Source organism: Brienomyrus brachyistius, chromosome 17 (genome assembly GCF_023856365.1).
Source record: "Brienomyrus brachyistius isolate T26 chromosome 17, BBRACH_0.4, whole genome shotgun sequence".
Taxonomy (NCBI): Eukaryota; Metazoa; Chordata; class Actinopteri; order Osteoglossiformes; family Mormyridae; genus Brienomyrus; species Brienomyrus brachyistius.
This window is the reverse complement of record NC_064549.1, coordinates 16100094-16127905: the sequence shown is the minus strand read 5'-3', so window position 1 is coordinate 16127905 and position 27812 is coordinate 16100094. Positions and strand designations below refer to the sequence as shown.

The 27812-nt window shown below is 44.3% G+C and overlaps 2 protein-coding genes across 9 annotated transcripts in view; both read right to left on the bottom strand.

The window, feature by feature from the left end:
• Positions 1 to 799: 799 nt before the first annotated feature.
• LOC125712020 (protein sel-1 homolog 3) lies at positions 800 to 17446 on the bottom strand. 2 transcript variants are annotated; one of them, XM_048981606.1, is made up of 24 exons: positions 16951 to 17446; positions 16337 to 16829; positions 15963 to 16089; positions 15717 to 15838; positions 15502 to 15617; positions 15350 to 15411; positions 15131 to 15257; positions 14612 to 14738; positions 14186 to 14329; positions 12799 to 13004; positions 12240 to 12419; positions 11352 to 11471; positions 10784 to 10924; positions 10606 to 10668; positions 9265 to 9438; positions 8921 to 9048; positions 8692 to 8775; positions 8138 to 8228; positions 7860 to 7947; positions 7652 to 7761; positions 7073 to 7200; positions 5661 to 5763; positions 2503 to 2613; positions 800 to 1481 (listed from the first exon to the last, which is right to left on the bottom strand). In XM_048981606.1, exons 1-24 carry the CDS (start codon positions 17002 to 17004, stop codon positions 1470 to 1472), a joined length of 3111 nt encoding a protein of 1036 aa, XP_048837563.1. In that variant the 5' UTR covers positions 17005 to 17446; the 3' UTR covers positions 800 to 1469. The 2 variants fall into 2 exon arrangements, with proteins under 2 accessions (XP_048837563.1, XP_048837562.1); XM_048981605.1 differs by lacking the exons at positions 800 to 1481; positions 2503 to 2613 and adding an exon at positions 5126 to 5491.
• A 2424-nt stretch (positions 17447 to 19870) lies between these two features.
• stim1a (stromal interaction molecule 1a) overlaps positions 19871 to 27812 on the bottom strand; it is a 46888-nt gene continuing 38946 nt past the window's right edge. For 2 of the 7 annotated variants that reach the window (XM_048981607.1, XM_048981609.1), the window contains exons 13-15: positions 26145 to 26330; positions 23094 to 23496; positions 19871 to 22432 (exon numbers count right to left, since the gene is read on the bottom strand). In XM_048981607.1, coding sequence (XP_048837564.1) covers positions 21889 to 22432; positions 23094 to 23496; positions 26145 to 26330 — 1133 coding nt within the window. In that variant the 3' untranslated portion in view covers positions 19871 to 21888. The remainder of the gene's footprint in view (positions 22433 to 23093; positions 23497 to 26144; positions 26331 to 27812) is intronic. The other 5 variants (XM_048981612.1, XM_048981610.1, XM_048981613.1 and 2 more) reach the window with 5 other exon arrangements.

Sequence of the window (27812 nt, the reverse complement as noted above, 5' to 3'; positions counted from 1 at the left end):
AGACAAAATGCCAGGGACATCACTTCACTGAGGAAGCTGTCCGACCTGCCGCTTACTAGATCAAAGGGTGGCTGAGATGTGCGAATAGACTGATTTTTGAATGCATCACATGCCAAAAGCTTAGAAAAAAGTGTGAAGTTCAGAAAATTGCCAATCTGCCACTGAACGGGCTCAGCATGAAGCAGTCCTTCACTAATGTTAGCATTGATGTGTCTGGGCCCAGGTCTGTATCAGCGCACTGCATGAGGGGAGGCCATGCTGAGAGTAAGAGGTGTGTTACAGCGACACACATTGAGGTCATTGAGTCCTTGGACACTTCCTGCTTTGTAAATGCATTGAGAAGGTTTCTGGTGCCCCAAGGCCCAGTGAAGCATATGCGTTCTTGCAGGTGCACCGATTTCATTTGGGCCTCCAAAGACCTGGGAATTTCCCAAGATGACTAAACTGTAAAGTGTTTTGAGTTTGTATTGTTAAAAGATTAAACCTCCTGGGTATCAGACGGAGAGTGGTTTCTTACCGGTGTATTTTTTTTTTCAGTTAAATGTGTTCCCTGTGAAAGCTTATTCCTTTGCTCCTTTAGCGCCACCTCCTGTCATTTAGTAATTTGCAACAAAACATTCATGAATCTGTCCCTGTTCTTGATTTCATCAGTGGGAGCCCAGTATTGTTTTAATCAGGAATTTTCTTGACTTTGAAGGAATTGTTGGTTGTAATTTAAATTGCAAAGTATATTTTTGGTAATGAAAAGCATATTTTGATTATGTGTAATATCAATGTTTATTCAGTACAAATGTTTTTTTGTAAAGAACAGAGGTAGTCAGCTATTAACAGATATCACTGATCGTCACAAAGCATCAAAGCAGGGTTATATTCTGAAAGGACATGCACAGAGTCTGTCGAGGGCCTGGCCTGGAAACCACTGACCATGACTGAGGTCCTGTGGTCAGAAGGGAATCTCAGAGGTGAGAGAAAAACTGTTACAGAGGGAGCAGGAGGTGAATGATCCTTGCCGTCACATGGATGCAAGCAAACTTCCTTACACATCACCGATCAGAGCAGCACAGGAGATCAGTGCCTTCTGGGAGGTCCTGTGATAATGCCATACCAGATTCAAAGCTTGTTTGGATCTAATGGGCTTCCTGGATACTTTGTCGCTACTGTGCAGCAATCTAACATGTGAAAGCTTTACGAAAATGTGGTGGGTTAGGGAAGCGCACTTGTAATTGAAAGATTGCAGGTTCAAATTCCTGACCAGCAAGGCACCACTGAGGTATCCTGAGCAAGGTACCACCCCCAAACACTGCTCCCTGGGTGCTGAATTAGCTGCCCCCTGCTATGTCATGACGTCACATGTGAGTTTAATGCAGAAGATGCATTTCCTTGTCGTGCATTGTGTAGCAACAATGATCTCTAAATTAAAAAGGGGGCTGATGTCTGCTTGGCTTACTTACCATCCACCGATTCACAGCTCAGAGATGCTTCTGCAGATAATTTAAATTGGACAGGATGCATCAGTCTCCCAACATATTCATTATTACACCAGTACTTGCCTGTAGCAAACTGCAAACAGCCCAGCCCCCCCTCTCTCCAGGACAAACTTCCACCACCTTCACTTCATTATCAGTGTTACAGGCACATTCATTTATGAAAAGCCTCCCTAAGTTGGAGAAGTGTGGCCTGCTCTCAACTCTGGTTCCCTGACTGAAGTCAGGACAGCTGCTCCTCTTCCCCTTCAGGTTGCGAGTTTGCTCTATGTCGACACCCAGTGATAACCTGTGGCCTGTACTATGAAGTGGGGTTACTGGTTTATCGGGGTAACTTGTTGGATTTAAGGTAGTCTGGGCAAAATATAAGTGAACGAATATGTCCATGTAAGTCCATTTAAACTATGGTACCTTAAATCCGACAAATTACCCCAATAAGCCAGTAACCCCACTTTGTAGTACAGGCCACTGGCCCAAGAGTAGCGGGCGTCTAACTTTGGCAGGGGCTTCCTGACCCTCGAAATCCTGCCCATCACCTTGCCTCAATGTGGCGAGACCATTCATGCCCTGGCTGCTACAACTGAGGGGGATGTGAGACCCCGCCCCCAGGTAGAGTAGGATGGCTCTTGGGGGCTGAATGTATTGGTATTGAAGGGCCGTGAAAGGCTGAATGGAGGCAACAGCCCGGCTGGGAGCCCCACCTCCCAGCTTGAGTTTAAGCCACTTGATCCCAAACTTGGCAATGCCCCGATACTGGGATATGTGAGAGAGCCATTCCTGTTGACTGCATCACAGCTGGCCATCATCAGGATGCTGTGATTGGTCAGGATGCTGCCTAGCAGATCATCCATGGGGACGGCCACTGCCACCACCAAACTGAGCTCTTGCCCACAAAATTCAAGGAACATCACCATACATCTCGCCTTCTCATACATCCTTGACTTGTACTCATTGTCATCGACCCTGACAGCACCAGGTTAAAGGGCAGGCCAGTGTACAGGGAGAGCAAGAGGCTCACCTGTGAAGGCTGGTGGGTAAGGCCCGCATCGCGGCCTGGGGGGAGCGCTAAGCGGAGCGGGAGGACCTGAGCCTCCTGGGGTCCGGCTGATGAGATGGTCCCATCTCGTCCCTTTAGAATGACACAAATGTCAGAGCACTGAACACAGCCAGCATGCCAAATGCACCCGTCTCAACGGCCCACCACATACCCTTTGTCAAGAACTTCCAGGTCAATTGGGTGTGTGTAGATGGAAAGGGAGGCGGTGCTGCTGGCGGTATTCAACTCAACCACCGAATCAGTCTGTGGGTCGGCGCCCTTATTTTATACAAATGCCAAAAAGCCTGCAGCATAATATCACCACGGTGCCGAAAGCCAGACTTGAAAGAATGGAGAAGAGAAAAGAAGACAAAAGAAGGCTGGAAACACTTCATACCGGATGCTACCAGACGCTGGGAGATTCTCTTGAATATGATCCAGTTCACCGAAAATGAGTTGAAATTCTAGAGAAACAGAGAGGAGCCACATAACAGTCCTCTGTGTGTCTGTGGACAAGTTTAGCCATCTTAAGATCCGTTCCCACAAGACAAAGACAAAAAAACACAAGGGCACCCCCAAAACACAACGCCATTTTACAAATAAGTTGCAAGAACATTGTGCCCATCCATCCATCCATCCATCCGAAGTTCTCACTAACATGGCCGTTCTTCCGACGTGTGAAAAATCCCTTCATAAACACGCCCTGCAAACCCAGCCTGTCATGTTCCCTCATTGAACTGTTTACTGGGGAACCCTAAGGGAGGGTTGCGAAAGGAAAGGTCACCTTGGACCCCTCCAGGCAGAAGTAATGGACACACTTATCAGGCATGGCCACCGGCTGCTGGCCAAAAACGCTCAAACAGATGGGGCATTTCTCCACACTCTCATCCATGGCTCACCTGCAGTCCATCCATCCATTTTCTGTAACAGCTTATCCTATTCAGAATCACAGGGAGTCCAGAGCAAACAACCCAGGATGGGGAATCAACCCATCGCAGGGCATACACCATTCACAGGCACACACATACACGCATGTCGGGTATACCTATCCTTATGGGGACCGCTCATTCACTTCTATAGGAAAAATGCTAATGCTAACTATGACAACTTTAACCCCTACCCAGCCCTAACCATAAACATAAGTAACCAAACAAAATACAACATTTTAGATACAAAATGTAACATTTTTATTTTTTTCAGAGCAGTCACTGACTATAAAATAGTTATGGGGACCAGGGAACCGGTCAGTTAACCTCAGCATGTTTTTGGACTGTTGTGGGGGGACTAGAGTACCATGAGGGAACCCCACAATGACACGGGGAGAACATGCAAACTGCACACACATGGAGCCATGGGGGAGACTCAAACTCTGGTCCCAGAGGTACAGAGTAACAATACTAACCACTGTGCCAACATACTGTGCCTCACCTGCAGTTGATAACATTTTAATTTTGAATATGAACATATTTATGTGTGTGTGTGTGTATGTGTGTAAGTATGTGTTTCTCTAAGCAATTCAAAAAGCTTTAAGAAATTGAAAATAATTGCTAATTTTGCTCATTTCTTAGACTATTTTTCTTGCATTTCTGGTTTGTGCTTTATGACAGTGTATCTCGAAACACGTCATGGAAGGTCTATAGTGCCTTACGGCACGTTCACACTGTAGCTACCACTGTACACTACAGGTAGTTCTGCATGTACAGTATATTCATTCAGGCGCATTATATAAATCCAGTGTTTAAATTGTATCAGAGGTCCAGATTTTCCACATCTGTCCAAATTTTCACTCAGCAAAATCTATTATTATTATTATTATTATTATTATTATTATTATTAGGCGGGATGGTGGTGCAGTGGTCTCCTCACACCTCTGGGACCCGGGTTCGAGTCTCCGCCTGGGAGTTACACTCTGCTTATGAGGCCCCAGGGCACAGGCCGCAGGTTCAAGCCGGTACCCAGGAGCAGCCCTGAGGGCATCGCGGTGACTTATTACCAACGGTATGGAGATCCTGAGGGATACAACCCTCTGTGGAGCTGAAACTAGCTGTTCATTTCCCTTTGAAGTGCAGAGAGAATCTCATTCACGTTCTGACATACTAAATCTGAGACGTTACCAAATCCTCCGCATTGACACAACCGCCTTTTATTTCAGTAATGCACTTTTTCTTCATTGTCATCTGTTGTTCTTTTCAGATCTGTACACAATATCCATTCACACGGAATTACGAAGCTCAGCAAGGAAAGTACAGCTACATAGTATAGACAACAGCATGCCTAAAAATGTAAGTAACACCGATCAGCATGCAGAAATGATGTATAAGACCAGACCCACATTTGTGGTGGAAGTTTGTTTCTTATACTGAAATCTTCTTGTATACTTGACAGTGGATGTGTTTTTTTATTTGTCATCAAACACCGCCCTGTATGACCAGGCTGTGGAGTTTGGTGCATGTATATCCATTCACCCGAATTGCTTCCGCTTGTAAGCCATGTAAGATGGCTGGTGGTACAGATCAAGGCAACAAGTTAAATTCAATAAATTAAATTATTGAATGAAAATATTGTTAATTATGAAAACGTTGATTTGAAAATGAGCTGTCCACTATTTTGGTCATAAACTTTTAATGACATGAAACAAACTGCTCCCAGAACCTTTAAATAAAAACCGAAGCCAAAGCTGTGGCTAATGTAAATATTGCCAGTATATGTATAAAATAAAGAAGCAAACCAGAACCTTCAAGCTCCTCCACCACTGTCAGACAGAGATTAAACTGGGTAAATTATTTAATGAACCATGCCCCCCCTCCCCATTCTCATCTGAAGGGAGTTTGATAGCAACCAATCACAAAGCAGCCATGTTCCCTGCTGGCTCCCCATTCGCTGTGTGATCCTCAGGCCTCGTCAAAGGCCTTCCGAGGTGGAGCAGGAGCACCAGAAGAGAGGCGACAGCCATGGTAACAGTGCTGAAAAGCTGAAAAGCAGGGCCAAGGCCTGACTCTTTAGCCATATATGGATATATGCAGTGCATGCAGTATTAATCATCCGAAAACTCAAGCATAAGTTAAAGATAGAGGGTTATTCTCCATATGCGGTTTCAATGAAGCATTGAATGAGTACAACAGAACACACTGGACACTAACCATCATGGTGGAGCTGTGGAGCTTCCAGGCAGACAGCAGATGAGCATGGATCAGGGCAAAGCTGCAGGGCAGGTAAGCCTCAGTGTCTGAGTGGTCTCTGCACCTGTACAATGGCCACCCAAGCTGTTAAACCAGGGCTGTCAGGCAAGTGCACGGCGAGGGACCGTGTCACACATTAATCTCAGCGAGGAAAGTACATACACATAGTATAGACAACAGTCTAATTCAGTGTTTCCCAATCCGGCCCTTGAGGGAGGGAGCAAAAGCATCGAGCGACCGAGTCCCCAAGGACCGTATTGGGAAACACTAGCCTAATTCAATCACCACAAAAATAAAGTGTGTTTTCACATATGGTAGCAAAAACCCATCAATCCATCCATTTTCCAAACTGCTTATCCTACTGGGTTGCGGGGGCGCCTATCCCAGAAGCAATGGGCACGAGGCAGGAAACAACCCAGGATGGGTGGCCAGCCCATCGCAGGGCACACTCACACACCATTCACTCACGCATGCACACCTACGGGCAATTTAGCAAGTCCAATAAGCCTCAGCATGTTTTCGGACTGTGGGGGGAAACCGGAGTACCCGGAGGAAACCCCACGATGACATGGAGAGAACATGCAAACTCCACATACATGTGACCCAGGCGGAGACTCGAACCCGGGTCCCAGAGGTGTGAGGCAACAGTGCTAACCACTGCACCACCATGCCTCCCCACTAGCAAAAACATTTCATGAAATCATTCATTCCAGCAGTAGTACAAGTTTACAATCTTAGTATAGCAATCTGCATAAACAGAGCTTCGCAGCATGACCATTTAAAAGTAACCTGGGTTAACTAGCACTTCATATACATATATGCACTCTATAGTGTGTATTCAGAGAATGACATACCCTAAAAAACCACCGCAGTAGGAAATGTGGCACAGGTACCCAATGAGGTGCCTTATATTGCCATCTACTGTACCTTAATGTAAATATTTTGGTAGTGCTCATGACTTCTTCACCTGCTTGTATCTTTTTTAAAAAAAAATCACATTTGCTTTGTTGGATGTTTTTCTTGTACACATGCTTATGTTTCAAATATACATTGTTGTTGTGATGAACAAAAGAGACAGTATTAACCGAGACTATGAAGTGTTTAATAGTGAATGTGAAATAGCATTAAGTGGTAAACTGAGAGCAAGCGTGTTATATAATCTCACAGTGGAACTGCAAGGACCGGCAACTAAAAGGTTTAGCATTAGGGCTGTTTCATCAACAACTTTTAGAAACCCTGGAACTTGTGATGTATATCCAAGACATATCAACACTCAAAGAGCTGAAATCAGCGGAGGTACATTCTACCACGAGGCTTCATCCACCCACAAGTGACCAGACAGTGCAAGCAGTCAAGGAGCAGGCTGTACTTGCCTCTGGTAAAATGTGCTGAGCACTGTGTGGTTGTCAGCTCCATGGAGCTCCCAGAGGTCCAGCTCAGCCAACAGGGAGCCCGGCAGCAGCACCCCATCCTGGACAAGTAGGCCAAGACTGTACCAGCCCTGGGGGTGACCAGAAGTTTAAATATGAGGACGTAGATTTGGCCGTGCATAGCAGGTGATGAGTGGCTCAGCAAAAACAGTCACATGTCCATGGGCCCTTATGCAAGGCCCTTAATCCCCAGCCCCAGGGGGCCCGCAACGCTGGCTGACCCTGTGCTGTGACCCCCGAGCTATAGAGAAAATGATGAGCGTAGGCAAAAAGAAGAATTCCAGTGCACTTGTACATGCAGCAAATAAAGGATTTACTTATTTAGGGACATGTCCATACTAATCTTGTGGGAGTACTGTGTGTTTAGGGGGGTGGGGGGTTCGAGGCTGATTTAGTCCCTACCGATGGTGAAATCAAACCTACGCTCTTGTTTAAATAAACAATAAACTGGTCAATAAACCAGGACCGCTGGATTCAAGCAGAGGGGACCTGGTATCTGTGGAGCTGCAGGAGCAGCCATACCTGCGGGTGGCTCTTGAGCGCCGCCCTTTTGTACAGGTGAGCAGCTGCGGTCACATCTCTTTGCCTTCGCGCGTGGCCATCGTACATCAGGTCGCCCATCTTTAACAGGGCTGAGGGAAGCAGGAGGCCTCATGAGAGCGTGACAGAACAAACCCTCACAAAGGCGCATATGTATCGCCAGACTTAGCATGATAATGCTGGAATATACCATAAGGTGCAGGTTCCTGAGCTTGAATGGAAAGGTTGTAGTATCGCCACATGCACTCTGTCACAAAATCTTCATCCAAGAAGCTTCCCTGTACAATCAGGATATACCTACAGTATTTCTATAATATCACAACTCACATTCAATCATCTAAACACAAAACATAGTAATATTCAGAAGTGTACGTTTTATTACACTATGGACCCTATGAAAGAAACAAATTCACTGTAAGGTTTTAGGATGACAAAAGCGTTATTCTTCGAACATTTTTGCAAACTCACAGGATTGTGCTCGCAGAGATAAGCCACGTTGAACTGGGCTGTGGCAAACCCTGATTCAGCAGCCATCAGGAACCAGACAAGTGCAGAAGGCCTGGGAGGGAAGCCAGTTATACCTTTATTCTCTGTTCATTGCTGGATCCATCCAGGCCATTTACACTCACTTTAGAATGAGTGCTTTTTACATGGCCATGGATTTAGCAAACTGGACAGTTTTACTTTAAGACACAACAGTAATGAGTAATAGCAGTTATGTAACTATAGCACAATCCCTCACTGATATCTTTAAGGGATTTCTGTAATCTCCAGAAGCAGTAAAAGACGATCTGTGGAGGGTTATTAGCTGCTGTGTTTCTATGGCAGTGTTTCTTAACCCAGTCCTCGGGGACCTGCCACACTCCATGTTTTGCTGCCTGCAAACTCCTGGTAGTGAAAGTGTGGGCTCTGGCAGGGAGCCGGGAGGCAGTAAAAACATGGACCGTCTGGGGGGTCCCCAGGATCTGGCTGAAAAACATTGTTCTATGCTGAGCACAGAAGGATGAGTCAGTTCCAGTTACCAGTCCTGACGGAGGTAAGCATCCAGGCCCGTCCTCAGCAGCGTCCCCAGGTACCCATTCTGCTCAGCTACCCATTTTGTCCACCTGACATTGGATAAAGAACTTTTCAGAGCTTTAAAGGAAATACATTCACTCCTTATAAAATGATTAGCAATTTATAATGTCTCAAAAGATCAAATGCACAGTTTAACAGACAGACAGGTAATGATGACTCTGAGTCACTTCTTACAGGACTGCATTCACTGGGAGCCTGTTGACCTGACCGGGAATCCCTCTGATCCACACCTCAGCCAATTGGATCGCACCGTCAATGCTTCTCCTCTCGGCAGACTTTAAGTAGTAAGTGTACGCTGTGAACTGCGGTGGGGCAAGACAAAATGAATAGATCTGGACGCCGCAGTCAGAACAGACAAGAAAAACAATCGAATGCTCCAATGACTCAGGACTGCCCTTGTATTGTGAGGATTTTCTATAACTTTGATAAAACAGAATGACCAATGTGGACAATTTTGATGAAGCAGCAGTCCAACCGCCCTATTAAAGGCCAGTGGGATGCAGCTGATGATTGCTGACCTTGTCAGGCAGTTTCCCGGGATAATGACCTTGGGAATACATGACCCCAAGGTTCATGGCAGCTTCAGGGCTCCCCAGACCATCGGCCCGCTCCCACAGCTCCACCGCTCTAGCATAGTCCTTCTTGTAGTGCTCGTAGTACCAGCCGAGGGCGTTGATGGCTGCCACAAAGTCCTCCAAGAGATTTCACTTAAACTTAGCATCACATGACCCAGGCCAAATGTCACTGCTTAATCAGCTATAGTGCTACAGTCAACATAAGGAAGCATGTAGCAGAGCAGCTTGTAACTGTCCTTCACAAAACTCTATTGATTATATTTGTTTTGGATGTTCAATATTAATGTACAATAACGCTCACTTTTACCACTATATACATGGCAGCAACTCAGAAAAAAATCATTTTAAAACTATGATATAATTTTATAATTGTCTATTGATTATTTACAAATCGTTACAGCATAATTAATAACCGCATTATAAACTATTGATAACCCCTTGATAAGCCATATTGTAAAGTGGTACCAGATATTCTCATTTTGGATATTCTAATGTTAGATGCTGTAATTACTCATATAAATTATATACTTTATATTGAATATAAAATATAATTATTTTAATCTGCATAATCTTGTACTAGTACAATGACAATAAGGTTTTAAATCTCTTGAATCTGAATCTCTTCACTAGCTTGTGAGATGTATGGCAGTTTCAAAAGGCAAAGCTCCAAAAATGGACGACTAGTTGTGAAGTAGAATATTTAAGTAGAATAACATTCGGCCTTGACAAGGCAGCCAAGGGTTTAGATTGATGGATTGTTCATTTATTGGTTTCTGTATTAATTAATGTATTAATTAAACATGTGACGTGCCTCTGCTCCACTAAGGAGCAATTACTTGCAATATGTTTAAAGAAAAACAAACTCTTGCATTTTATATGGCCAAACAGCTGATGACAAGAAAGGGGTGCCCAAAGGTGACCATGCCTCCCCCCATAAATATGTGGCCACCACAGTTGCCACCCCTCACCAAAAAAAAAAACAAAACAAGATATAGAGAATTTAATCCTGTTTAGCCAGCCCTGCCCGACATGTGGGTGAGTCGACATGTGGGTGAGTCGACATGTGGGTGAGTCGACATGTGGGTGAGTCGACAGTGGCGTGTCTCCAACCGAATCACAAAATGATCAATGGATAAGCCTCACGACTGGCAAATGTACCAAACTCCCCCACCACACCTCAGCCCAGATGGCTAAATATTAAATGTTACCCCATTGCCACCCCAGTCTGTCCACCCCATTGAACAAGGTCTGGTTACGCCCCCAAACCAGATGCATCACTTTTACCCGTTCAGCTGCCTTCTTCAGAAAGCTCACTGCCCTGGGGATGTCCTGCTTCACTCCTTGACCCTACAGAAAAATATTCCATCCACATTTCATTAGTGACTTAGAGGTGGCTCTGTGTCTCCTTTTGTCTAAGCTGAGGAGCACAGGGGTCCTTGGCACCACACGTAGGGAACCTCACCTTCAGAAGCACGATGGCGTAGTCGTACATGGACACCGTGTCTTCCAGCTGTACCGCCCCCCGCTCGTAGTGCTTCACGGCGGCCTGAAGGTTGGGGGACACTCCCTGCTGGCCCCAGAACAGCATCCGGCCCACTGCTTGCTGCAGTCAGGGAATTGAAATCTTCCAGAAACAGCGTACTGCTGATGCTGACTCAGGCTGTGCTGCAGCCTGCCAAACTCACAGTCTCAATGGTTGTTTATTTCAGGATGTGACCTTGCGAACAGTCAGTGAATATGTTTCAAAAGATGACATAAATATTACTTGAGTCATTTTAACCATTAATTAAAATAAATTGTAGCTGGTGCTTATCGAGTAGGGATCCCATAAAATTAGCCAAACATTGGGTGAGCCCAATGTACACAATGAATTACAAGTCAAAGTAACTAAAACATAATTCACATGATTAGATTTATTGTCTTGGGTTTATTCTATAGCAATGTTGCCAACTTTCTGGCCAAGCAAACGCATTGAAGTCTCCTCTCTATCTCTAGCATACATGATAAACAGAGTGAGCTGACATCAGTACCTCAGCCTCTGCTACTCCTCTGCGTGCCTGGTGTTTGAGCCACAGGAAGAGGTCATCGTCTTCACTCGTCTGGAGCTTCAGCATGTCCTCGTCACTCAGGTGAATCGACTCCACAAATTTCTGCAAGGGAGAGATGAGACCGGAACCATTAAATAACTTTTGGTAAGATCTCTGGTTTTCTGTTGCATCTCCTAAATGCAAATTGGATACCGCAACACAAAGATGGGACAAAGGTAAGAGATGCTTATCATGAGAAATCATCAGTCCAGGTTCAGTTAAATATAAAATAAAGATCTCTGCAGGATCTTATAGAAATCTCAGTATCTCCACTATAATACAGTACAGACTCGGGTACACTTTGCACTTCATTTTCATTTTTATTATTATAAAAAAAAATAAAAGTAAAAAAACTCTTACTCTGTGCAATACTGTTACTTGACTGCCACCTTAAATCGCTAACAATTGTACTGCTGCTAACTCTTGTCACTTTATTTCATGTGCAGTAAGGCTGCCCCTACCCCCCCCCCCCCAGCTCAGTACTTCTTTACACTATATTGCTGAGACTTGTTGATTCTCGTCAAGCACATTTCATTGTAATGTTTGCCCTGTGCTGACTTGCATATGACAAATAATAAAACTAAACTAAACTATAAGTGTCTGGGAACTGAAAGAAATTCATTATTTGTTCATTGCTATTTAATTCTCAAATAAATACATAAGTGATTCAGACAACTATATTTCCATAAAGTTTTCCAATATTGTTTTCAGGCAAAAAAAAAAGAAAATCTTGTTGGAATAATCCAGTTTTCGATAAAACTGTTTGATCCAAAAACTAGATATAAATCTTAATGATCTACTGCAGAGGTAATTCCACAGACGGAGCCCCACCTGCTTCGCTGAGGGGTTCTGCCTGTCGATTGCCGTCTGAGCAGCTATGTTGGAGTAGTAGGCATAGGCTTGGGCCGCGTCCGCAGGGACGTCCTGCTCTCCCAGGTGATGCAGGTGACCGAGCTGCAGCAGCGCCAGTCTCCAGTCCTGCTGTGCGGCCAAGAGGCTCAGCAGTCTGGCCTGTGTGTGAAGAACCAGCCACGTGTGGAGAGTGAAAAGCCTGTTGGCCAGCAAAGCTCTCGAAGCCCAATTTGCAGCTTTGTGTTCATGGGGACTTTATATTATGCTTTTTGCTCCTAGATCCAATAATAGGATAATAGCTAAAAACATCCAAGAGGCTCAAATGAAACAGATCCTACTCTTGTAAAGATCTTAACCTAAAGTTATTCATTTAAAATCGCAGAATGATGCTGATGCTTAAACATCCTGCTCTAAGGTATTTTCATATATACTCAGGATAAATGTTGTGCAAATCCACTTACAGATCAATGTTATTTCATACGGTTATTGCGTTGGGTGTATACACCCATGAAAATGGTATGTACACAAACACAGTCACCTTCTTGGGTTGCCTCTTGACACCAAGACCACTGTTGTAGAGCACTGATGATAAGAACAGGGCTCTCATGTCACCCAGACAGCCAGCCTGTAGCAGGAGGGGCATGACCCCTCTGACACTGAAAGGTGGTCTTTCCTGGGTCAGCTTGCGAAGAGCTCTGGAGTAAAGCACCTTACCCACTGATTTCAGCTTAAGTCTTTCGGCCCCTAAACATACAATAAAAAGAAAACCACATTCTAATCTAAAATGCGGAGAAGCCTTTCGCTGCAACCCGGGGGAAGGTGTGGTTGGACATCAAACCCGGCTAATTTGCAGCCGTGGGAAAAAATAAGAGACCACTGTATATTTTAAACAAATCTGCATTTTTAAATCCTGGTTTAATCAAGGTTCTGCTGGCCAAAGGTTGCACTGAGCAGCAGGTCGCTTCCAGGTTCCAAATTTCCAAGACAGCAGAACACAAGAACAAGGTGATTCACAGACACACACCCATAAACTGATAAATGACTAAGACAAAAAATTGTGCCGTGGTCTCAAACTTTTCTACGGCTATATATAAATAGAAAGTACAATACTCCTTGGTTTGTATCCCAGTATAATTACAGAGCTATTTCCTATTTAGTTGTCAGTGTTTCTGCTAAATACACAAATGCCCCTAATTAAATGCACAAATATTTAACTGTGGGACAAGTGTGGTATTATGTGGTTGTTTTGCTACTAGTCAAATATTTCCACCGGTTAGCTAACTGTCTATCCAACTAACTACCACTATAACTTCTTGCCGATAATAGTCTCTGTGAAGTTTACAACTTTAAAGGCCTTGTTTTAAAATGGACAGCGCTAAATACAAGTGTAAACGACCACCAAGACACATTGTGATCTGATCACTCAAACCACGTTACAATACGCGTTACAATAACCATGGAGACGCACAATAGGTTTGGGTGTAAACGGCAATATATCTTGGCTGTCTACTGATTTGATCACTCAAAGCGCATTTTAAAATCAGGTGTAAACAGGGCTTTAAAGACTTTGCACATCATCAGATATTATGCTCAGTGCACTTAAGGGTTTCCAACTTCAGGGAGGCAAGTTAGTAGCTGGCTAGGAACGCGGTTGTGGTACCGTCTATGTGCTCTGCAACCTCTAGCTCTGCAAAGTGCTTGTTGAGCAAACAGCATGGTGGACAGGCTTGTGAGGTGACATACGGTAGGCCAGGTTGGATGTGGGCCCAGTTGGACATCCAGCCATGCCTTCCCCAGGATCGCAACGAGACACACTTGAAAATGTGAGTGATGGCTCAGAGAGGAGCAACTAAAATCTGGCTAATATCAAAACATGCGAAATTAAATGAAATACAACGATAATAAAATTCAATGAATTGTGTGACCATGTTTGGTTGCTAGAATCTGTGCAAGTCGGACAGCAGGGCGTCTCTGGGAGGTGGGTGGCGCCTCCCACAGCTCACAATGTGACATTGCAGGTGGAGGGATTTCTTGGAATGCCCAAATACTGTAGGTATCCATAACTCTCGCTGAATAAACAGAAAAGATAAGGACAAATAACTTATCAGTGATAAATGATCTGTGCAGATTCAGCTGTAAGTTTTATGCCTGGGCAGTCAACCTTACAGTCTAAAACCAACACTATTTTGTTTCAAACATAACAAGCCACTTGACATATTTTAACTTTAGTGCCACCTGGTGAACTTATTTATTAGTCAGTTTTATTTGGTTTCCTATCATCTTGTTGAAAATAATGCTGGGGGATAAAAGTAAGACTGATTAAATGGTCTATCACACTTATAGGGACTTACCAGATTGTCTGGCTTTCTGTGAGTATCTTGTCATTTTCACATAAAGCTCTTTCTGAAACAGCTGACAAGACTCAAACCATCCTGTCAAATTAATTTCCCTAATCAGTTCCGGAACAGCAATCTTCGACTACAATGACAAGCAGAGAAAACAGACATTTGCTGATATGTTATGCTTGAGCGGAAAGCTTAGAATAGAACTCATTTAGCTCCATTAATATGTATGGAGTTGATGTGTTACCCCGCTGTTTACATGGCTTTCTTCCTGCTTGTCTGGTTTCACCATCCAAACAAATTATGTATTGATGTCACTAAACTTCCTGTTCTGGGAAATTGAGTGTATGAATGTCTCAGCAGCCTATTGTTAACATCTCTTCCAGGGTGCCCTTTGTCTCATGTCTTGTGCTTCCTGAAATAGGGCACAGACTCACTGTGATGCTGCAGTGGACAAGTGATTATAGAGAAAAGATGGATGGATGGATGGATGGATGGATGGATGGAAATGTAAATTCCATCACTCACCGATGAAATTATTCTGTTGCGATAGTACAGAGAGGGCCCAAAGAAGCCTTCAATGCCTTTCACATAATGACTTCCTCCCAAGATGAAATGGCCATCTGTGTCATCCAGGTGCACAGCTTGTTTGAACCTGCCCAGGAAAGTCAGTGCAGAAGGTCAATCCTGCTTCCCGGCATGAACCAGCTGTGGAGCTTTGGTTATAAATGACAAGCCCTTGCTCACCTGTGCTCAGCAGAATACACAGAGTGCTGTTCCCCATCTACGCAGACCATAACAACATCAACCTGTAGGGAGAGAAGATACTAATCACAAGGCCACACACCACCGGAGGGGGGGGGGGGTGGTTGGGGGGGACTGAAAGCCACAGCACTCACCGATTTCCCACGGATCGCCAGTTGGATGCAACACCACCTGCCCAGTGGCATCTGAAAGCTGACCAGGAAGGCTACAGACTTCCCATCCTCCCCAGTCACCTGGATATGGAACTGGCCTGAGGACGATCGACATGGACCGCATCTCATGACAAAGCTTATGGAGCCGAAGAGGACATACTGTAAACGGAACAGGACATATATATTTTTGAACCTACCAGAGCTAGTAAGAAAAATGGCAGGGGTGGAATAGTTCTTCTGATAGTCCACATGATGCAGCACTCCACACAGATGATGCTTGCAGTGCTGGGTGAGGAATAGCCAGGCAGAGATCATACACCTGCAAACGAGACATGATGCACAGGAATGTTGCAGAGTTCTCTCTCGACAAAACCATCGCAAAAAGCCCCTTAGATTCTATTGAGACTTATGGATTTCACTGCTCAGATCATGGTGCATCTTACCAAGGAGAGGAAACAGTTTTCAACCTCAGCTGTTCTAAGACCTTGTTTCTGTAAGGATGCAGAGTCCTGGTGATGCCAAAGTTCTCTCCAGTGGACGCAAACAGAAAGGAGATGAAAGGGGCCACCTCTAAGAAGAAGATACGCTTTTTATGGAATGTCATTAGATGATGTTTTGAAGATCTAAAGTAAATTACATTTAATTTACAGTAAATTTACAGACAGACAGACAGACAGACAGACAGACAGACAGACAGACAGACAGACAGACAGACAGACAGACAGACAGACAGATAGATAGATAGATAGATAGATAGATAGATAGATAGATAGATAGATAGATAGATAGATAACCTGCTATCAATTTTTAAAGATACCTTGTTCTTCTGGACATTGAGGAACAGACTTTCCGTGAATACGCCACAGCAAATCCTTATCCCAGCGCAGGCAGAGTTGGTGCTCTTTCAATGGACGGCTGAATGGGGGTACAGGCTGCAGTTGCACAAGGTCACGGGCCAGACTGGTCTGGTAAGAGCTCTGAGTTCCAAGCCCAGTGATCCAGGCACGCATCGTGACATCAAACAGCCAATCTGCATCGAGCATGAGCCAGTCTGCTTGGTACACCACGCTGTCGGGGAGCTGGAAGGTCAGAGCTCGAATTCTGGTCAAGCCTGGCTCACAGGACCAGTGTCTCTGGAAAACTGGAGCAGCAGTTGTGGTATCCGTTGACACAAGTGCCTCCAAGTGCACGACTGCAGACACAGAGCAGGAGTACTGGACCCGTAACAGATACTCAGACACTGGTTCATGTGGTGGATTCAGAAACTCCACCTTGTTGTGGAGAGGAGGATGGATGGATTCAGTGGCGTTCTGCATTCGTTTGAAAGGACAGGAAAAAAACACACATCTGAAATATGCCCCAAAAAAACACAATAAAAATGTTGAGTGTAACGCAGCCTTTACACTTAGCTCAGAATATATATGAACTCACCAAAACAGCGAAGTATAGCAGCGGCAAAATACATCTATCCTTTATCCGCGACATTTTCTCGAAAATATTTATACCTTTGAATCCCTTCAGCGCCCCATGAAACTATTTATCTAAACAGTATTACTGCACTCTCTAGGTTTGCGCAAATAGAAATAAGCAAAAACCCACCCACGGTTAATCACTAAAAAAAGGCTCACAGGATTAAATTAGAAACTATACATGCGACACGGAACAACAGTAATGATACAAAAATATATATATATATGTTTTTAACAATCCGAGTAGCCTTCAATTGTTAAAAAAGTCTAAACTTTTTCATATTGAAACGATCCATTAACATTGTTGTTTACTCATCGGCTCATACTGTGATCCATCAAACGGCATCCTTTGACGTTTTGTAAAGAGTCATCAAGCAGCTAACATCTATACAAAACTGCAGAATATCAACATTATATAGATTCACGTTAGAATATATTTCTGGATTAGTCTTGTTAAAGGTAGTTACTGAAGCAAACCCGGAATAATATCCTGCTTGAATCTCCAGACTGGTAGGTAAGGTAAATAGAGTAATGCATACAAAACTCCACCCGCCTTTTACACACAGTAACCAATTCTTAATATACAAATGTTATTCCTTTATTTCACATTACTAGATTACCATTGCCACTTCTCATTGTGAAGCATCACTTGCTACAGTTGGTATCTAAAGTTGCCTATATTAGATATGCAACGCAGTTTTTAAGGACATTTAAACATTCGTGACTCTAGGCCTATATACTATATTTACGTGAGTGTTGCTTGTAAATGTAAGAATTTTAATTAAAAACGCTGTCGCGCACATTTTTAAGCACTGGTAGCATTTTGTCTAATGGGGGCGCCGTGCTAAGCGTGTTGGTCTCATACCTCTGAAGATCAGAGATCCAACTCTATAATACGTGTCCGTATTTCGCACATTGTAATGGATATTTAATCCGGGTCACCGGATTACTCCTGCATGACAAAATCAAGCTAGGAATGAATTAGAGTTGTCGTCCTGTCCTGCACCCCCCTTATTTCGGGATATCCTCGGGACCCTAGCGACCCTGCATATGCAATAAGTGGGGATATAAAATGGATGGATGGATCTACCTAAAAACAAAGGTATGGATAATAGATTCATGCTCTGAAATATTAACGAAACAACTAATTAAAGATTTTATACGGTTTCAAATAATCTAGGCAACAAATCAATAAGTACCAGGGGGTAAAGACCTCCATCCAGGGGCGAAGGTAAAAATTCTGAACCCTTTGATGAAACTTCTCCTTGGGTCCCGAGGGTGTGTGTTCAGGGCTGTCAAGTCACGCATCTGGCATGACACTCACGTACGCAATCTTACGGCAAATCTCTATTATTCCATTATAAACCTAAAATTAGCTACCTCAAAAGTCCTGCGTTAGATTGCAAATCCTACAGACTATTTACAACGTATTAAACTCTTACATACATGTAGATGTGAAGGAGACAATTAAAGATTTTATATAGCTACAAATAATCTGGGCAACAGGGCAATATTTACCAGGAGGAGAAGGAAGTAACTAGCAATTCCGGACTCCCTGAATAAACGTAAGCTTGGGCTCCTGGAGGGTGTTTTCTTCTCCTTAGATTTCCCCGAATCGGGACACTCGGCAAGTTTTCCCGATCATTTCCATAAATAAAACAACCTTTAGCCGGATCAGATGTAAAATCAACCTTAAATCACACGCATGCACGCAATTGAAACTGTTTCTACAGTTAAGTGTTGTACACAACTGTAGCCTACCACGTTAGACACACAGGACACACTGGCATTTACTCAGTAAGGTTCATTTCCACATGCTTATTCACCCGAACGGTATCCGTCATTGGACGCTGTAACTCCCCAATGAAATATGTCACGTCGCTGCAAATAAGGTCAAAGCTTATGGCGCTGAACCAGTCTGGTCCACCAAACACACAAACCTCAGTTCTAAATATTTTCTTACATAATGTAACAGCAACTAAAAATTAATAATAGTAATAGAAAATATTTAAAGACAAACATATCGCTGTAGCCTACTTATTCTGTTGGTTATATTTTACTCAAATTGTATTCCAGAAAAATGTATGTGAATAGCATACCACGTACACAATTAGAACATTTTTAAATGATATAAAATTTGAATGACCTACGAGGCAGGAGAAATAAAATTCAGTAACAAAGTAACAAACCTACTTGCCGCTAGGTGGCAGTATCACGAATCTCTTTACATACGGTAAGTGTACAGAACAAGTAGGCCTATGTTTATATATACATTCGGGACCATTCAGTGCTACTCTTCTCTTTTAATATCAAGGTAGAATCACTTTACTTCCTGTTACACAAGATGAAATTCATAGAGAGATATTTTAACACATAAGAGTCAGTCTTCTGTGTATGGGAAAGAGCCAATCTGTGATCAGCAACACGAATGGAAATTATGGACCACAAGTTCACATTGCTGTTGGAATAAAGTGGAATAAAGTGAACTGCAGCTATTTCATTACAAATTCCTGTATGTATCTTCCTGACAGTCCTTCAAACAAACATGCACAGTATTTTGGGCTATGCATTTATGTTATAAATAGGCGGGTGAACTGCATGGAATGTTTTTAAAAGAAACACAATTTTCACTTAATTTCTAACACAAATGTCTGATATAAGCGCATAAACCTCACGGGGATAAAATGGACAGAAACACAAGAATGGTAAAAAGTTGTCATGGTTCGGTAGTTTCCATTGGTCCTAAGGAAGACTTAAACATTCTGTTAAAGCCTTACCAATATATGCGATTCTTTGCCGTTCGTAGTGTAATTTCATACCAAAATGATGATGTAGGACAGCAGGAGACAATGCTGTCTGGGACAAAACAAAGGCAAAGGAACTTTCATTCAAAATAGTTTATTGCTATCATGCAGGAGTGCCATAAAGTTCTGGAGAGTCAAAGTCTAAAGTCACAGAAGATGCAAAAAGTCTTTTCTTTTCCCATTGTGAAGATATGTCGTCATAAACAGAGACCAAGTAAAAATCAGAAAAAAATCAGCCATGTGGAGTAGAGAAGGATCTCCCTTCTAAACACAGGCATTGCACTGGGTCACATGCAGGAGTGCAGGGAACAATGCAGCTGACGAGGAACACGCTTACAGAACAGACACACGCAAACACGCACACAGACACACACACACACACCCATTAGTTTCAACGTGCAATAGTGGTACAAATTACATTTTTGAAAAATGACCAAGCGGAGCATAAACTATAATAAGGGAAATGGAAGGAGAGAGGAAAAAACTGACAATTCCAACATAACCGTTATTTGGGAAAGCCACACCCCCCCCTGCGAGGGAATGGTTTGTTCTGCCAGCACTGCTATGGTACCTGACAGTTCTTAAGGCAAGATGCAGGGTTCCGAAGACAGATTGATCCACTTTAGAATCACACACAGATCCTTGTGTAATTTTGGCTCCAGTCCTGTTTTGAGCTGCACCTTCAATTCACGGCTGTTTCGTTTGCTTGATCGTGATCATGCTTCTAACCATCTGTCCATGAGAATCTCAGCACGAGGCTATTTGGTAAATTACAGCAAAAATATTAGCTTCCATGCCCTATTCCACACAAGGAATGTAGGGGACAGAGGAACACAGTGTATTTACAAACACCAGAATAACAGTCTGGATGAGAGCTCTGCCCAGCCAGACAGGGGAGCCCTCATCCAGGACACGAAGACCCATTCTAGTGTTTGAAGAAGGAAATACAGCACTTAAGAATATCATAAAACAGTTTCCTTCCCCCAATAAACTAACTTCCTACCTTAATTACCAATTTATATGGCATCTAGGCCTCCCTCCTACCCATCATTTTTTGACACCATGACAAATACGACTTGCAGCACATTCTCTGAAGTGTCTATAAAACACAGATTACATATCACAGGTGACACTCTGGTGTGAGAGCATTTTCCAGCCCTGGGAGGTCATGGTAGGGGCTGCAAAGGCCCAAAGGCTCTCCTTGTCAGCACCACATGGAGATATGTGGGCTCCAGGGACTCAGTAAACCACCATAAGAGTAACGAGACTCATATTTAACATCAAGAGGAACAAAGAAAGACATCAAATGTCTAACATGTTTTAGTATGAAAAGAACTTGGTCAGTTCTTAATGGAACAGAATAGGGGAGGGGTGGAAGAAATGTAACCTTTTGACCACAATGTAAATGTTCAAATCAGAGACAGAGAAACACAAGTAGTATTATTATTAGAAATAGGAAAAATGGAGTGATCCCCTAGACTTCCTAAGTGTTCCCAAGCAGACTTCAGCTACACCCTGCTATGCCTTTTTTCTTTGGGAAGTAGTTTGTTTGTTTTTGGTTCAGCCTCCCCCCCCCCCCCCCAATTCGGTAACCAACATCATCATTAACTGAGTTTAGTATGACCACCAAACCAAAAGGGGAAGTAACAAACAGCAGTGGCCATATAGCTTAAGCTGAAGGACGAGAACCAAGCAAACACCAAAAAGCATTCAAAGTTCAGTTCAACCAAGGTGAAGACATGCAAACAGATGTAACTAAAACAAGAACACCGTCAGGTAGGAGGATTCCTTGAGAAATACTGGCACCGATTCCTGCAGAATAAATAGCAGTTTACATTCCAATATATATAAGCCCACCGATTCCAATTTTTGTAGATATATATTTTAATCCTTAACGAAAACAAAATCTATCAATTTCCTTGTTCCCCTCCCGCCCTTAACAGTTCATCTCAAAAAAGGACAGAAAGATCCTCAAAAAAGACTTCAGCGAGAGAAAATCTGACATCTCTCAAAAAAAAAGGGGGGGTGGGGGGGGGGGGGGGGGGGGGGGGGGGGGGGGGCTTGATGAACTGTCTGTGGCGGAGCAACACACTCCACTACTTCTTCTGCTTTTTGAAGATCTTGAACGGATGTTTCTTGCGGCTAGTTGTGGAGTCAGTGTCCTCCCCTGTGGAGCCACTGTCTTCTTCCAGGGGGCTCTTCTTGGAAGAGAGCTGGGGAAGGCGGCTGCTACCCTTGATCCCGCCGACGAGCGACTGTGCTCCGGTAGGGGAAGGGGTATCGAGGTCAGTGGAAGTGGGGCTTATGGAGCGTGAGGACTCGGACTGCGAGAGCCCGACCAGGGCACTGTTGATCTCGCCAAGACTGGCTGACTTCTCTATGGCATACGTCTTCTTTGTGAGCAGGGGGCTGTCTGGGCCCCCCTCCAGCCAGGCACCTCCCTCCGGGAAGCGGTTCCCACCATTGGGGGTCGTATGAGCATGTAGGTGGGCGGGTTCATCTCCACGACTCGTGTGGGCATGCAGGAAGGAGCTGGGCTTCACTGAATGACCCTTAGAGCCAAGAGATGACGAGAGACGCAGCTGTTCACCAGACTGGGACAGCGACAAGGAGGAGTCAGAATCAGAGCGGTTAAGATCCCTGCGAAGCAGACAAACAAACCACATTATTCTGGGGTGGAACACATATAAAACAGGGTAAGGGGCAGGGGCTTCACATCAAATCAAACCATGCCTTGGCTCACTGATCCTACATCACTTTGTACAAACAAGGTTAGACAGATGAGATCCTGTGTCAAGCCCTTGATACAGAATTCCCTAAAACTACAAAGAGACAGCAGGACTGAACAAAAAAGCCACTTTTGGAACAAAAGGAGGAGGAAGAGGAGGATGAAGAAAAGCAAAAACAAAAGGTTTAGGAAAATGAACAGCTTCAAAATGAATGTTGATGTGTCAAAATTATTAGGGGAGGGGAAAAATACACAGGATTTCCAAATGAACATAAACAAAACCAGAAGTGGAAATTTCAGATAAAAATCCAAACCAAGATTTTGTTGACCAACCAACCAGTTGAGTATGAAGAGTCACAATTATACAGTACTCTCTTGACTGGTTGAAACAAAATCTTGGTCTGGATTTTTACTTTCTGAACCTGAAATTTCCACCTCCGAACAAAACCAAATTGTAATTACAAGATTACCTCAAGGCAAAAAAACTAACAAAAAACAAAGTGTGATTAAAAATCAGTTGGACACAGTCACACAAGACATGCGATGTCAAAAAAAAAAAACAGGGGGAGGTACCCGAAGCTGCCGGAGTGCTGGGACTGCACCAGGGAAAGGTTGGGGACATCGGGGATGGTGTCCAATGGCTGGAAATAAGCAGGATGATGGACAATCGAGGTGGGTGGGACAACCATAACAGCAGCAGGAGTGGAAGAGGAGGAGTGGTGCAGAGGAAGAGGCGATGGAGGAGTTGGGCAGACGATGGAGGGGTGAGAGAAAGTAGAGGATAATGGAGGTAGAGGGACAGATTCAAACTGCCCGAACGACTGGCTTCGTGAGGGGCGCGCGGGGGCCCTAGGCCTGGTGGGATAGCTGCCCTCTCCCTGGTGCCCTGCCAACAAACAGCTCTCTACCAACCTCTGGGAGCCCATAGCCAGCTGGGGGTCAATGTGCCGTTGGCGTAAGGACATCATACTGGGAGCTGAGGGCAGAGAAGAGGGGGGATTTGTTAACATACCATACTCAAAAAGACTAAGTGAGTGAGTGAGTAGTGACTGGTGTGGTAGAAGCAGAAGGCACAGGTGCATTGAGTGAAGAGTTCATCTCTCAGCAAAGTGTCAACATCAAACACTCTCTTTAGGTGCTGAGAACCAAGATTCAAGGTCAGTTTTTTCATGCAAGAAAACAATGGGAGAGAAGTGACAGCATCTCAGATTTTCTGAAAGTTACTGTGTACAACTGAGAACGAGGGTAAAGAGTGCTGCCTTTCAGCAGGATGGCCCTACAGTCCTGGCTAACATCTACCAAAGCTGATCTTGTGGTCAAGTGTAAGGCTGTATGGGGTGACTTAGCAGGAAGGCCTACTAATCAACCCTATCCAAGATACATTAAGTTAGTCTTTGCCACATCAGAAAGAAAGTTATTGTTGAATGTGCGGAAGGTCTTTGTGGGACACGTCCCATCCAAGACCTTCCGCACATTCAACAATAACAAGCCATGGTTCACAGCAAGTCTACGTCAACTTCGTCAGGCTGAGGAGGATAGTTACAGAAGTGGGTACAGAGACCTGTACAAGCAGACCAAAAACCTGCCTAGTAAAGAGGTCAAAGTGACTAAAATAAGCTACGCAGAAAAGCTGAAAAACAAGTTTTCAGTCAATGACCCTGCAGCAGTATGGCGAGGCCTGCATGGGATCACTAGCTACGAGAGACTATCCACCCCAGTTGAGGCAAACAAAGGGAAAGAAATTCACACCCGACTTCAGCCCAGAAACAAGAACTTACATCACACCTCTGACTAGATATGCAAAAAGGATGCGATCCAGCTCTTCTGGAAACAGAAAATCAGGAAAGCACCAGGCCCAGATGATGTCTCCCCTCCTGTCTCAAAGTCTGTGCTGACCAACTGGCTACAGTCTTCACGTAGATCTTCAACAGATCCCTGGAGCTGTGTGAAGTTCCCTCCTGCTTCAAAAGCTCCACCATCATTCCAGTCCCCAAGAAACCCTCCATCACAGGACTGAATGACTACAGGCCTGTCACCCTGACGTCTGTAGTAATAAAATTGTTTGAACGACTGGTGCTAGCCCACCTGAAGAACACAACTGACCACATGCTCGATCTCATGTTCGCCTACCAGTCAAACAGGTCAGTGGACGACTCAATCAACATGGGTCTGCACTTGATCCTGAAACACCTGGACTACCCAGGGGTGTATGCACGGATCCTGTTTGTGGACTACAGCTCAGCTTTTAACACAATCATTCCCGAAATCATTTCCTCCAATCTCACACAATTCCACGTTTCCCCTGCCATCTGCAAGTGGATCACCAGCTTCCTAACAGACAAGAAGCAGCATGTGAGGCTGGGGGACGTGTCGTCTGGTACACGGACAGTCAGCTCTGGTGCTCCCCAGGGTTGTGGTCCCTCCCTACTGCTCTTCTCCCTCTACACTAATGACTGCACCTCCAATGACCCAGCGGTCAAATTCCTGAAGTTTGCAGATGACACTACAGTCATTGGACTTATCCAGGATGGTGACGAGTCTGCATATTGGCGGGAGGTTGACCGGCTGGTGTTCTGGTGCAGTCAGAACAACCTGGAGCTTAACACGCTCAAGGCTGTGGAGATGACAGTGGACCTTAGGAGGCACCATCAGGTACGTCTTCCTCTCGTCATATCCAACAGCCCTGTGGCAACGGTGGAGACCTTCAAGCTTCTGGGAACAACCATTTCCCAAGACTTGAATTGAGACCCCAACATCAACTCCATCCTCAAAAAGGCCCAGCAAAGGATGAACTTCCTGCGGCAACTGAGGAGGTACGGTCTGCCACGGGAGCTTCTGTGCCAGTTCTACACTGCTGTCATTGAGTCTGTCTTTTGCTCATCAATCACAGTGTGATTCGGAGCAACCACTAAACAGGGCCAAGGGAGATTGCAGCGGAATGAGGGCAGCGGGGAAAAAAAAAAATAAATAAATAAATAAAATCGGTGCCCCCCTGCCCAAGGACTAGGAAACGGGCAGATAAAATCACTGCAGATCCGTCACACCCTGGACATAATCTTTTCCAGTTCCTCCCCTCTGGCAAGTGCTACAGAGCTCTGTATACAAAAACCACCAGACATAGGAGCAGCTTCTTCCCTCTGGCAGGTGCTACAGAACTCTGTATACAAAAACCACCAGACATAGGAGCAGCTCCATCCCTCAGGCCATCACCTTCTTAAACAGCTAAACTGTGTCACCTACCTTCTGTAAATTTCCCCCCTTAAACTGTTTGTATTCACCTCGCACCTTATACTTGTAGCGTAACCCATGTGTGTATATTTCAAATTTCATATATTGTATAGTGTAATTTATTGTTGGTACAGTGTCATTATTGTCTGTGTACTAGGGAGTCTCTAGCAGAACCAAATTCCTTGTGTGCCCCAGCACACTTGGCGAATAAAGTTGATTCTGATTCTGAACAGTCTTTAGAGTCTTCGTAAAAGAAACTCTGGGCAGGAAGGTTAGTCAGTGGTGATAGCATGACTGACGTGGTTGGAGGACAGAAAGGTGGTCAGCCCAAAGAACAAGCCATCTGACAGGCAGAAACAGTCGCAACTGATCAACCCACACCCCTCCCGAGACTACCCTTCACAATTTCCACCCCATGCGGATCGCTGCATGCCCAGTGATGCTCAAGTGATTGCCGTGAGTTTGGCCGGAGAGGAGGAGCTGATTGGACGGCAGGCAAACCAGAAGAGGTCCACAGCAAATGATGTTCGGAACTGACAGACCAGAGATCGTTCACTGGGCGACCCATCTGCCAGGCGGCGTCTGCGGGTTACCCATCATGCAGTGGAGAGTGAAGAGGGGCCAAAGGTCAAAGGGTGGGGAGGATGGTAGTTATTACGGACATGTATCAAAACCTACACTGTGACTTTCAGCACCAATCAGGAGTCATCAGGTGACAATGCTCTCTAACTGGGCTTCCAGCAATATTAGGAGATAAAACACAAAAAGAACTACGAAAACTTCTCGTGTTACATCTAATGTCATCTTTCTGATGCAAGCTCAGTGTTTGTCCAGAGGAACAACAGGAAATATTCTCGGGTTCTAAATTCTGTCCCATTAACTCTCTAGGGTCTAGGGGTAGGGAACACACATTCACTGACTGGGGCATGATCACACATTTCTTTCAATATCATAAATTTAATTCATAGTAAATTCTGTTTCTTATATACAGCTGCAAGGAAAAAGTATGCAAACCCTTTGAAATTATATGGATTTCTGCACAAATTGGTCATAAAATGTGATCTGATCTTCCAAGTCACAAAAATAGATAAACACAGTCTGCTTAAACTAATACCACACAAATAATTATGTTTTCATGTTTATTGAACACCCTGTAAACATTAACAGCGCAGGTGGAAAAAGTATGTGAACCTTTGGAATTAATAACTGGTTGACCCTCTTTTGGCAGCAATAACCTCAACCAAACGTTTCCTGTAGTTGCAGATCAGACCTGCACAACGGTCAGGAGTAATTCTTGACCATTACTCTTTACAGAACTGTTTCAGTTCAGCAAGATTCTTGGGATGCCTGGTATGAATCGCTTTCTTGAGGTCATGCCACAGCATCTCAACCGGGTTGAGGTCAGGACTCTGACTGGGCCACTCCAAAATGCATATTTTCTTCTGTTGAAGCCATTCTGTTGTTGATTTACTTCTGCTCTTTGGGTCATTGTCCTTTTGCATCACCCATCTTCTGTTGAGCTTCAGTTGGTGGACAGATGGCTTTAAATTCTCCTGCAAAAGCCCTTGATAAACTTTGGAATTAATTTTTCCTTCGATTATAGCAATCTGTCCAGACCCTGACACCGCAAAGCAGCCGCAAAGCAGCCCCAAACCATGATGCCCCTCCACCATACTTCACAGTTGGGATGAGGTTTTTGATGTTGGTGTTCTGCGCCTGTTTTTCTCCACACAATGTTATATGGGTCTTCCAAACAACTCAACTTTGGTTTCATCTGTCCACAGAATATTTTGCCAGTATTGCTGTGGAACATCCAGGTGCTCTTTTGCAAACTTCAATGTTTTTTTGGACAGCAGTGGCTTCCTCCGTGGTGTCCTCCCATGAACTCCATTCTTGTTTAGTGTTTTACGTATCGTAGATTCACCAACAGGGATTGTTAGCATGTGCCAGAGATTTTTGTAGGTCTTTAGCTGACACTCTAGGATTCTTCACCTCATTGAGCATTCTGCACAGTGATCTTCCAGTCATCTTTACAGAATGACCACTCCTAGGGAGAGTAGCGAC